The sequence below is a fragment of the Carcharodon carcharias genome, chromosome 11 (genome assembly GCF_017639515.1).
Source record: "Carcharodon carcharias isolate sCarCar2 chromosome 11, sCarCar2.pri, whole genome shotgun sequence".
NCBI lineage: Eukaryota > Metazoa > Chordata > Chondrichthyes > Lamniformes > Lamnidae > Carcharodon > Carcharodon carcharias.
In genome coordinates, this window is record NC_054477.1 from 28,570,248 (window position 1) to 28,583,350 (window position 13,103).

At 39.5% G+C, this 13,103-nt stretch overlaps 1 protein-coding gene across 4 annotated transcripts; it reads right to left on the minus strand.

Moving 5' to 3' along the window:
- Nucleotides 1-782: 782 nt before the first annotated feature.
- LOC121284477 (inosine-uridine preferring nucleoside hydrolase-like) lies at nt 783-12,879 on the minus strand. Of its 4 annotated transcripts, none has more exons than XM_041199984.1 (7): nt 12,720-12,879; nt 12,234-12,414; nt 9,873-10,066; nt 7,800-7,979; nt 6,619-6,730; nt 5,400-5,536; nt 783-3,070 (listed from the first exon to the last, which is right to left on the minus strand). In XM_041199984.1, the coding sequence occupies exons 2-7, from the start codon at nt 12,244-12,246 to the stop codon at nt 2,723-2,725; spliced, it is 984 nt and encodes a 327-aa protein (XP_041055918.1). In that variant the 5' UTR covers nt 12,247-12,414; nt 12,720-12,879; the 3' UTR covers nt 783-2,722. The 4 variants fall into 4 exon arrangements, with proteins under 4 accessions (XP_041055918.1, XP_041055919.1, XP_041055920.1 ...); XM_041199985.1 differs by lacking the exon at nt 12,720-12,879 and adding an exon at nt 12,615-12,675; XM_041199986.1 differs by lacking the exons at nt 12,234-12,414; nt 12,720-12,879 and adding an exon at nt 12,615-12,639.
- Between the last annotated feature and the right edge of the window lie 224 nt (nt 12,880-13,103).

Below are 13,103 nucleotides of genomic sequence, written 5' to 3' on the forward strand. Positions count from 1 at the left end.
CCACCATTGGGGTGACTCAATACAGAAGTAATTTCTTAATGAAACAATATATACTGACACGGATTTATACTGTGATTGAAATATTTGTGAAATTTGGTTATATTTTTGTTTAGCATTCATTCATTCATTCCAATAGTCCAGTCAGCAAATGTGCATGAACCGTTAAAAACAAACACTGAAATTCTCTATAAAAATCAACAAAATATGTTAATTCAAATGCTGGCAAATACTACCACAACCTCTGTTGAATGTGCTTTATATTTAGGAAATTAACGCAAGGCATTATACTGACAGTTAAATTTATCAATTGAAAAGTAATCAATGGTACTAGATGCCTCCTTGATAGTCAATAACAGCTGATTTATTTAGTAATGCCTAAACTCACCAGGATATGTCACCACAAAGGAAGAGAAATATGATATCAAATCCTGCCACTAGCACGTGGCTGACATAATTCCTTTATGGCCTTTATGATTCAATGGATCTTTTCTGTTCGTTACTGATTACACATTTATTAAAAATGTGTTTGTGTTAAAAAATTAAGCAAGTTCCAAAGGCAAAGACTGTTGGAAACAGCAACAATATTTTAAGTGAAGATTCCTATTAAAATAGATATTTAATTCAGAAGGTCCAATAATGAAGGGAAAGATAACATTATCTCAGTACTTGATTGGTAGAAAGTTCTTAGGAAATTAAAAACTGTGTTATCAAAAGCCTCTTTATAAAGAGGCATGGTAAAAACTGAGAAATGCATCATCTGAAATTGACTAAATTCTTCCTCATTTCATGGAAAATAATTATTTTCTTTATTGTGATGTCAGGTAGAACATGAGTGCATAATCAGGAGTTTTAAAATGACAGTGATACAGAGTACTAAAGCTGAAATATAGAGAAATATATTGTACCGCTTTTGTGCTCATCATGCTATTTATTTATTGCACTTATTAACAATTGTGATGCCCTATAATTATTATTTCCATCATCAGCTGCCTCACTGAATGGCAGATGTTTTCACAAATTAAATCTAAAATACATAGTGTTCTCCAAAACTGAATCTTAAGAACGAATGGACAGATGAAAGTTTCATACCAAAAATATGGAATAAAAGAAGACCAACTGCCCCATCAAACTCACTCCATACTTAAACATTGTAAAATGTGAATGGCTTTTTCTTAGTCCTTACCTTCCTGGGTTCTTAGAAGCAGGGATTCTGTTTAATGGACTGCACACATAGCAAAGCAGTGCTCCTGCTTCAATATGATGAGACTCATTCAATGCAATTTTCAGTTTGGGATTCCAACTTTTTGCATGAGAGGTTAAACCATGGTTTTGCCTGGCTTTTCAATTGTTTGTAAAGATCTCCTGGCATTATTTGAACAAGATGGCAATCTCCCTATATTCTGTTCAGCATTCCTCCCTGAAATGTCATCTTCAAATCTCCAAAAGTAATTTGAGATAGCTGATAAGGTGGTGTTTTAATATGATTCTCCCTTGCTTTTTTTTTTGCTCCTTTCTCCTCTTCACTCACCCAAACCACACAAGTAATTGAAATATAAACAAAAAAAAATGCTGGAAATACTCAGCAGGTCAGGCAGCATCTGCGCAGAGAGAAACAGGGTTAACACTTCAGGTTGATAACGTTTCATCGCAACTGGAAAATGCTGCAGCTTTAATGGGTTTTAAGCATGTGTGAAGGGGAGGGCTGAAAAGAACCAACGGATGATAGGGTGGTAAGGAAGACTAATTAGATGAACAACAGAACCATCAGAAGCAGAGTCAGAGAGGGGAAGGTTGGATGGAATAGTTTTTAAAAAAAAAAGCAGCCAAGGGTGAAATTGGAAGGGAGGAAAGTGAAAGAGAAGAGGGGTCCTGAAGGGGCATTGAACAGATATTGAAGCTTGGGGTCCTAGATAGCTGAAAGAAAGAAAAATAGGCTTTTTGTTAGTGTCGAATGAGACAAAGGAGAAAATGGAAATATAGTCCAGGATAACCCTGAAATAACAACTTATATTTATAATGTAATAAAACATGTCAAGACACTTCACTGTCACAGAGGCATTATAAAACAAAGTATGACACAAATCACATAAAGAGATATTAGGTCAGATGACCAACATTTTAATCAAAAAGGTACATTTTAGGGAATGTCTGAAAGGAGGAAAACAAGGTAGAGAGGTGGAGAGGTGTAGGGAGAGTGAGTTCCACCTATAACATTTTACAGTTCTGACAAAAGGTAAGCGGAATGAAAATTAGCTCTGCTTTTCCCTCCGCAGATGCTACCTGGCATGACCTGAATATTTCCAGTATTCGCTGTTCATATTTCACATTTCCACCATCCACAGTATTTTGCCTTCATATATGTGACTGAACGTGGAACTTTGTGTCTCTTTTCCAAGAGTGGGATTCTGATGAAGTGTCTATATTAGAGATTTATCTATATGTTCGACTATCAGATGCTATTGATGATGGATCTATAGATGCAAGATTGACTGAACTTTTGTATCGTGACAGTGTGAAGTCAATAGTTTACACGGCCATAACAAATTTTAATTATATTGAGGTATTTTTTTAACCCACTTCTTCACAAGCCCGACCCATTAATGGATGACTGGGAAGGTAACTGTTCCTGCTAAGCTTTAAAAACTACATTTATGATCTATAAAATCTACTGATGATGGTCTTTAATTTTCTCTTTCGAACCACCATGAAAACATCCTGCTATCTATTTCAGAGCAGACATCATGAGTTGCTTGAACTTCTCAAGATCACATTTCACCATAACAAAAGCTCGATTCTGGTTTTTCTGGCGATTCAGTGTATCCAGGACCATCATCCCTCTGGTCAGTGTTCCCTGTAGCTCCACACTTACTCTGCACTGCATGTATTCAGTAATGACACTCTCATCTATAGCAGCCGCCATTGCAAAAGAATCACAGGACACAAACTCTGCTTGAGGATGCACCCCTTTACCATCTTGCTTGATCTTAGCACGCTCTCCACTGTGTCCAGTTATCTTCTTCATGAAGCAAGCCTTCTTGGTGTCTTGATCTATCCACTTGTGAAAAAACTCCTGTTATAATAGACACAACAGAATCACCAGCTACACACTTCTGGGAATCTCTCTCACTATTACTAGTATATGGCAAAGTTACTACTGGCTTGTAGATATCAAAAAGAACAATGGAACACCAGCAGAGCAGATCATAGAGACTCCACACTGAACATGTGGAGTGGTGATATTCATCCACAATATCAAATAACTCAATATTTCACTCTTAAAATGAGTAACTTCCTACTTGATTGCCTCACATTTTTACAGTACAAGATGATTAATTAAGACAATATTGGTAAATTTTCAAACATGAAAGAACATAATGTAATGAAAATCTGCCCCATTCAAAAATTATCACTTTCTCCTATTTGCAAAGCAATTCCAGTGTAACTCATGGCTTATGACTATATTCTTGTCAAAAACCCACAATTTAAAAATATATGACAAAGTAACAAATAGCTGTATAATTCAATCAATTTCAAATTATTTCCATCAAAAATCTTCAATGCTACAGAGAAATATTCATTTTATTTATTAATTTAATATACCAACCCTCTGGTTGAAATTACAAAAAACTTTACTGAACTTCATTCCAGCAGAACTTTAAAAAAATTCTGAATCCTGAGCAGTCTACAGCAAATCAAGCCCAAATGAAAGTAAGGGTCACAAATGGGACTGGTTTCTGATCATTATATCATGTTCAGCTCCATTAACAACTCTTTAGATAATACAGCTAGACCCAGAGAGGCATGCAGCAAGACTTGGACAACTCTATTACCAGGCAATGGTCATCTCCAACATAAGAGAGTCTAACCACCTCCCCTTGATGTTCAGTGACATTACCATCACCTAGTACCCCATCATCAACATCCTGGGTTTAGGGAGGTGGGGTGTCACGATTTACCACAAAACTCAATAGGCAATAGCAAGTAATTGCTGACTATCCTACAGCTGAGGTTCATCTAGTTTCCAAAAGCATCTCCACCAGCTACAGGGCACATTTCAGGATTGAGATGGAATGCTCTCCATTTGCCTACATGGGTGTAGATGCAACAACATTCAACAAACTCAACACCATTCAGGGCAGGGTCGGCAACCTCTTTTAACTGAACTAAAGCAAAACTATTGTGAGTCGCAAGATTTTTTTTAAAATGGAGTAAAAGCATAAGAAAAAAAATGTTTATTCACTCATTAATGCTATAAATAGTCATTTGCTTTAACTTCTCTCGGCCGCTTATAAGAATGACAGCACTTACTACTAAATTTTATGTAAATTCAATTTTGTATACAGGTTGGGCAAAAAATCCAGTTTCTACATTCCAGGAATAGGTAAAAGCCATTACTTTTGTTTTCAAAGTTGAATCTATCCAAATCTTAAATTTGCCTTCAGCTTGATCAGCTTCTTTTTCTGGAGAATCATAATGGCACATTTTCTTTCACTACAAAGTGGTTATTTTTTGGCAAAGGTTTTAAGTTTTGCTAACACTCTGCAGTGAGTTTAACTGCACTGTATTATTTGAACATGTAATGTATAAGATATGTGAAAAGCTCTATATGTATCTGGATTACGGTTCAACCAGATATTGGATTAATTAATACAATGACAACATGAACCAATAGAAAGCCTTCCTTTGGCTGCTGGGGTGGACTGAATTGCACACCCAGGTTAAAAAAAAAAATTAGTCCTCTAAATGCCATTCATTTTTCAGTTTCACGATACATTTGTAAAATAGCCCAATAGGAGCAGAAACATTGATCATTAAATGTTATCACACTGTTACAAATTGGCAATGTAAATACTTTAAATTGAAGCCGCAAATGAGATATTAGAGAGCCTCATGCAGCTCCAGAGCAATAGGTTGCCAACACCCGATCCGGGGTAAAGTAGTCTGCTTGATTGGTACCTCATCCACCAGCCTTAACATTCACTCTCTCCATGATCAGTGCACAGTGGCAGCATTGTGTACCACCTATGACACACTGCTAAAACTCACCAAGCCTTTGCGGCTGCACCTCCCAAACCCATGATTGCCAAATTGAAGGGCAGTATAGCAAATCTACTGGGACACCATAAACTCCAGATTATCCTCTAGGTCACACCATCCTGACTTGAACGTCTATCGCTGTTGTTGAAAATCCTGGAACACCAAACATGATGGGGGGGGGGGCACCTTCGCCACATGAACTGTAGCTCAAGAAGAACCACCCACCAATACCCTCTCCGGGCTACTAGCTACGTGCAATAAATACCAGCCTTGCCAACAAAGCCCACTTTACGTGAAAGTGTAAAATAGTGAACGTACATCAATCATTTTGACGTTGTAATTATATATCCTGAATATCTTACCCAAGGCAGAGAATGACGTAAAGTGTACTCCCATGTGGCTATATAGGTCGGACATACGAACTGATCCAGAACAATGGAGGCTGCTTCTGGGTCTGATACAAAGTTAAATTCCCCACAGACTGATATGTTCCCTCTGCCTGAAAAGAAAGCAAAATCTTCATGGACCTTATTCCAGTGAAACTTTCAGAATTCTCAGCAATCCACAGAAAATACAGCCCAAAGGGAAGTACGTTTGCCAAGCAAATCTGGACAGAGGTTGCAAAAAAAACTCCATTATTTTGTCCATGATTGTTTTTTTCGGCGTATGCTAACCAATTTTTGAAATGACAGTAGACGTGGTGGAAGTCCTGTGTTTTTCTACAATAACGGAAGGATTCATTGTTCACCTTGACCACTGTATCTCAGATTACTTTGCACATTTGTTCATAGGGAGTGAGTGCAGGAGTAGACATTTTTGTGTTAAGCATGAGAAACATCTGGATTTTGTTTCATCAAAATATAAATATTTATTCTTGTACCATACGTGCAGATTATAATTAGAATGTAAAGATCAATTTTTCAGTAAATCTTGGTAGAACACAATTTTGTTTTACCATCTGCCTAGCATAGTAGCATTTTTGAACAACAAAAACATGTTTAGATTGATGATTTATTCAATATAATATCATAAAAATCACAAACAAAAACAAAAACAAAAACAGAATTACCTGGAAAAACTCAACAGGTCTGGCAGCATCGGCGGAGAAGAAAAGAGTTGACATTTCGAGTTCTCATGACCCTTCAACAGAACTTGAGTTCGAGTCCAAGAAAGAGTTGAAATATAAGCTGGTTTAAGGTGTGTGTGTGGGGGGCGGAGAGAGAGAGAGAGAGAGAGAGGTGGAGGGGGGGTGTGGTTGTAGGGACAAACAAGCAGTGATAGAAGCAGATCATCAAAAGATGTCAACAACAATAGTACAAAAGAACACATAGGTGTTAAAGTTAAAGTTGGTGATATTATCTAAACGAATGTGCTAATTAAGAATGGATGGTAGGGCGCTCAAGGTATAGCTCTAGTGGGGGTGTTTTTTTTTTCGATGCTGCCAGACCTGCTGAGTTTTTCCAGGTAATTCTGTTTTTGTTTTTGTTTTTGTTTTGGATTTCCAGCATCCGCAGTTTTTTTGTTTTTATCTCTATAAAAATCACAAGTTTGCTGAATAAAGGACCAATCTCTCTGGTGTACCTTCCATGTTTCCTCCCATGATATACAAATGTTTCAGTTTTGTAGAGAATGTGGGGTCCATTTTAATTGCCAGAGCTACATTGGTCAGGGGACCAACAGCCACAAGAGAGATCTGCAATATAACATAACAGCAATGTTACTTTGCATAGCAACAGCAAGATGTTAAAAACTTGCAGTGGACTAGTATTAATGTGCAGCTTACATGTATGGTTTTGCTGTTTATAATCGCAATTTACAGAGGATTAATTTTGTATTCAGAGTCATTTTGTCACAAGCTTAAACTGTGGTCCTGAAATCTGAACTTGCTTGCTCTCATTGAAGCAGTTTAACTAGTTCTTCACCTTTAAGGTATTGGAATAATAGGGAGGGCATTTAGCCAATCGTGTTCAACTAAGCATAGAAACTCATGTCCGTTAGATGGAACCCGGTTCGTGCCATGTCCCATACAAAACTTGCTGGCAGTGGAATGCTCTTTACTGGGCATGAGGTCCACGGCCTGAATCAAGCTAGCTTCCAAACTGGGGTAGAAGCACAGTTATAGGGGCCAGCTGCAGGGATCCACGTAACGGTCCTGTGATGCGCCTTGGGATGCTTTTACAACATTAAAAAGGTGCTATATAAATGCAAGTTTAATATCAAATGAGGGGGCTAAAATTATTTTGAAAATTTTGCTCAGATAAATTTTACAACATATTGTAATGAAACATGCGTAAATTAGTCAAACGTCAAAACATTTCTCTGTTATGGTAGTACACATTGCTAGCCATACATACCTGCTTGGCCTCTATAAAGGACAATTAAAATGTCAAAATAGGCACCCAAAATATATAATCAACAGGAGTTTATTTGGGGATAGAATCTCCATAAATTGTCTGTCAATATGTTGGTTATTAGCCCAATGTCACTCACTGATAAAATCAAAACTGCATTCATAAGTCATATTTTGTCACTGGCTAAAATATTGAACAAGAGTGATTGCCTGTGTCTTTCATTCAGCAAACTGCCCAATGAAGCAATAGCCAGTTTAATCATAATAACTGCGGCTTAATTGCTGATATTTTAATATTGATTCAGAAGTCTGCTTAGTCAGCTTCTATTGGATTAGTTACAGGATCAGAATTCACATTAAGATTCCCTCTGAGCATTTAGCATTCTCTTTTCCAAAAGGCCGAATAGCTCACCTGACCAGTGTGTTCAGTGACTATCTGTATCATGGCATTCACAGCATGTTCACTTTGTAGATGTTCCAATCCTGGAGCATTAGGGTCTGGAACATCCCCCAGCCCATCCTTTCCATGGTAATCTGAAGCATTCAAACTCTGTCCAAGGAGGGAGCTACAGGCACCTCGGAACACAGGGATCTGTGATGGGGAAAAGTCTTTAATGATTCCACATTTGACCTGAATGTATTTACTGCATAAAAAAATTGCAAATAATGGTTTGAGCTATTTGTTCAGGTGAACTTTGAAAATCCCATCAAAGAGTAGTGAGTTGAGAGGGCATTCTGTGCAAAAACTTTCCCTCATCTAACATCACCAAAAACTACATGAACTGATTACTGTTCTCTGTAGGATATTTCTTTGTGTACAAGCGACTACAGATGCCAATAAAACAATCCTCACATTCCATAAATGATTTCATTTTCAAAAATACTTTCAGAGTTTGACAATTAAAGTCCTTATTAAACTGGAAGTATTTAATTTTATGAGTATTTTTATGAGGAAGAAGTAATTTAAAAAGAAATCAAATTTCATAGCAATTGAAGTTTTATTCAATCTTGGTATATAGGTGCTATAAACAAGCGTTTATTACCTATTCAAGCAAGCGTTTATTACCTATTCAAGGTTGAAGTCAAACCATCAGTCAGCCTTCCTTTTTTTTATTCGTTTATTGCCCATCCCTAATTGCCCTTGAGAACTGAATGGCTTGCTAGGCCATTTCAGAGTCAACCATGTTGCTGTGGGTCTGGAGCCACATGTAGACCAGACCAGGTAAGGACGGCAGATTTCCTTCCCTAAAGGATATTAGTGAACCAGATGAGTTTTTAATGACAATCAACAATGGTTTCATTAAACTTTTAATTCCATATTTTTTATTGAATTCAAATGTCATCTGCAGTGGTGGGGTTTAAACCCAGGTCTTCAGAGCATTACGCTGGATCTCCAGACAATACCACTACGCCACCAACCCCTCCCTCTCCTCAAAGGGAAACATCCTCAACCCTTGCAAGCCTCCTTTTTCTCTCCAAAATTCTTGAACATGCCTCAACCGTTCGCCACAACTCCATATTTGAATCTCTCCATTTGGCTGTTCCTCTACTAAAATGCTGAAATGGCTCTAATCAAAGTCACAGAAGCAGTTGTGGATATGGGGAAAGGGGTGTGCATGTTGTTGCTGCCCAGGGAATGATCACGATGGCCTTGTCCCTGATTGGGAGTTGAGAGCTTGCAAGATGGTAAAAGAGATGGTATGGATATGAGAGTTTACAAATGAAGGGAAATATTCAAGGAGGACAGGAAGCCAGTGAATTTAGAGGCAAAAAGGGAGAAACTTAGTGCAAAGGAAAGAAAGTAGGCAGGATATTTTGGTGGGCCTTGTGGCAGGGTTTCTGGAGTAACACACAAGCATTTTGGTGGGCCAAATGGCCTCCTTCTGTACTGTAACTATTCTGTGATTCTGTGAAGAGGAAGGTGAGAGGAGTGTAAGGGAGAGAGGTGGTCAAAGGAGGAAAAAGTATTAGATGAGTGGAGGGAGACATTGTCAACACAGTAATTTGGTCGGGGCAAGTCAGCACGTCAGGCTTCAGTAAGGGGCAAGGCAATACAATCTATGTGCCAAATTTCAGTCAAAGCCAGGACGTTGATGCAATCATCCACGACATTCTGGAGAGAAAAGTGGAAAGCGCAATGGTGGCTGATGAGCCAGCAGTCCAGGTTCAAAGTGGTGGCCGGGAGCGAGTGGAAGAAGAATGGAGATGTTAGCCCACCATCCTCAGAATTCATTGCCTAACAACAATTTGGGAGCACCATCATTACAAAGTCTTCAGCAGTTCAAGAGAGGTAACCCACAATTACCTTCTCAGGGTGTTTATAGATGGGTAATAAATGCAACCTTGTCAACATGCCTGCATCCCAGAACAATTTCCTTTCTTTAAAAAATATAGAATGTTTTATAATTAAAAACTACCCCTAAAAAAAGGGGATTTGCATCACTACAAGGGATTGTGACTATATTCGTTATTTTCTATCACCAACCTCGGTCCTCTGGCAAACTTTTAGCACTCGAAGCACGTTTCTACACACATTGTCAATGGTTGTGTTTCCGTGAGTACATGTTATACCCATGATCTGCACATTAGGAGCTGCAAGAGCCATCATTATCGCTTGGGCATCATCCACCCCGCAGTCAACATCTAAAAGCAACAGCTTCTTACTGGCCATTTTAGAATCTGTGAGCAAAAAAATGAGGAGGATTAAGTGTAAAACAGTAAAAACTGGTCTGAAGTCCTGCAGTTAACATTTCTGGTAATGTTTTACTTTGGTGAATTAGTAACCAGTTTTCTAGAAAGTACTGGTTCAGGGTTTCTCAAAAGAGAAGATAAGATTCATTCAAAACTTTCTGCCATGGACCATTCAATCATTCATTCAACTATTTAACAGAACAAAAATCAGGAAATATATTAATGATCTAGTCAGATCGCTCTGTTATGTTAATGCAAAAAAAATTATAAATATCATTCACAACTTCAAATGGCCCCATAAAGAGAGTGCTTTGCACTGTCAGAGTATTTCACATGAGACATTAAACGAAGTTGCTGATTTCCCTCTCAGGTGGACATAGATGATTTCATGGCAGGCGAGGTCACCGCAGTGGCCTGGCTACTTTATAATCACTCAACCAACAGCTCAACACCGATTAACTTTTCATAGTCACATTGCTGGGTCCTTGTTGTATGTATATGTTGCTGCCTTACACAGTCACAACTTCATTGACTGAAACATGCATTAGGACATCCTGAGTTCATAAAAGGCACTATATAAATGCAATTTTTAACTTTTTCTTTCAAACTTGGGTGTATTCTGAACTACGGGCCACTGTACAGACACTTAAAAAGAAAATCAGTAGAATTCCCCTTTAGAAAAAAGAGTTTTGTTCTCACATACAAGACCCAACGATCACCTCCATGTTATCAGATTGTCTTTAGTCAAAGTCATTGCAAAAGAGAAAGAAGCCATTTGGCCCATCAAGTCCATGCCAGCTCTCTGTGCAATCCAGTCAGTTCCATTCCTGAGCTTTATTCCTGTAGCCCTGCAAGTTTAGTTCCCACAAGTGTCCATCCAAATTCCTTTTGAAATCATTCAGTGGTGCTTCTAGTTCCACCACCATTGCAGGCAGTAGAGTTCCAGGTGATTGGCAAAGTTATTTCCAACGCAGCATTTGACCAAGTGTGGCAACAAGGAGCCTTCACAAAAGTGAACTCAATAGCAATCAGTCGGAAAACTCTCCAACAGTTTCAATCATACCTAATACAAAGGAAGATGGTTGGAGGTCAGTCATCTCAGTTCCAGGACATCACTGCAGGAGTTCCTCAGGGTAGTGTCCTTGGCCCAACCATCTTCAACTGCTTCATTAATGACCTTCCCCTCCATCAGAAAGTCAGAAGTGAGGATGTTCACTGATGATTGCATAATGTTCAGTACCATTCTGCATTAAATTTCATCTGCCACTTGTCTGCCCATTCGACCAGTCTGTCCATGGCCTTTTTAAGTTTAACACAGCCTCCTCAAGGTTCACAATACTTCCAAGTTTTGAGTCATCTGCAAGTTTTGAAATTGTGCCCTGCACACCCAAGTCTAGATCATTATATATCAAGAAAAGCAATGGTACTGACCTCTGGGGAACCCCACTATTTACCTTTCTCCAGTCTGAAAAAAAAACGATCGTTCACCACAATCCTGTTTCCAGTCACTCAGCCAAGTTCATGTCCATGCTGTCACTGTCCTTTTCATCCCATGCTCATCCGCTTTAACTTTGCTAACAAGTCTGTTATGTGGCACTTTATCAAATACCTTTTGGAAGTTCGTGTACACCACCAGCAATCACAATAATCAACCCTCTCTGTTACCTCATCAAAAACCCAACCATGTTAAGCTTAACACATTTTGCCTTAAACAAACGCATGCTAGCTTTCTTGAAGCAATCCACATTTGTCCAAGTGACTATTAATTTAGTCTTGGATGACGGTTCCTAAAACTTTCCCCACTGCGGCCGGGTTAAACTGACGGGCCTTTAGCAAGCAACAAGGATGGGACATAAATACGGGCACAGAGCAGTGGCCAGGTTCCAGTGTTCTGATGAAAAGTCATAATTTGAATCTGAAACGTTAACTTCCTCCCCCCAACCACCCCCCCCCCCCCCGCCCCCCGCAGATGCTACCAGAATTGCTGAGTATTTGCAACATTTCTGATTTAATTTTAGACCAAGTTTCTGTGCCTCAAGCTCTTTGCAAGATTGTTTTGTGGCTCATTTGGTCGAGTTGGTAACATCTGGTGATGGGGGTGGGAGGGGGTGCCAGTCGGGAGCAGGATTAAGAGGGAGATTGTGGCAGGGATTACCTGGGAATGTCATGTCCACCGGCGCTGACTCTCACTCAACTCCTCGCTCTCCGCCGCCAACTTGTAACAGATTTTAAGCAGCCTTTGTGCAGTGCAGGGTAATCAGTGACCTCTCAAACATTCACCCACTTGACTTGTCATCTGTCCTTCGACCTTAAGCGGAGGGTATCAGCACTTGCACCTAGAATAGAACGATTGAAGAATCGATTCTTTATAACCCGGAACCTGTCAACTCGGGACTGGCCACACAATCTCACTCCCAACACACGGCAAAGCCCAGACCAGAAAATTCACCGTGTTATTAACCCAACAATTCCCAAAATACCAAGAGCCCAAAGGACTACTCCGCGTTACCCCACAAATAGAGCACACTCCACTAACCCTCACACAGAGAGAGAGGGAGAGCACACTCCGCTAATCCTCACATAGAGAGCGAGAGAGAGAGATAGCACACTCCGCTAACCCGGATAGAGAAAGAGAGCACACCTCACTAATCCTCAGAGAGAACGAGACAGGGAGAGCCCACTCTGCTAATTTTCACAGAGAGAGGGAGAACACACTCCATTAATCCACACAGACAGAGCAAGAGAGAGGGAGCACACCCCACTAATTCTCAGAGAAAGAGCACATTCTGCTAATCCTCAGAGAGAAAGGGAGAACACTCCACTAATCCTCGCAGAGAGAATGAGCACACTCCGCTAATACTCATTGAGATAGAGAGCATACTCTGCTACTACTCGTTGAGGGGGAGAGAGCACATGCCACTAATCCTCACAGAGAGAGAGTAGACCTTGACTACAGTTCTCCGCACTCCGCTTCCTGTAAGGACTCCATCCCATTCTCTCAGTTCCTTCACCTCCATTGCATCTG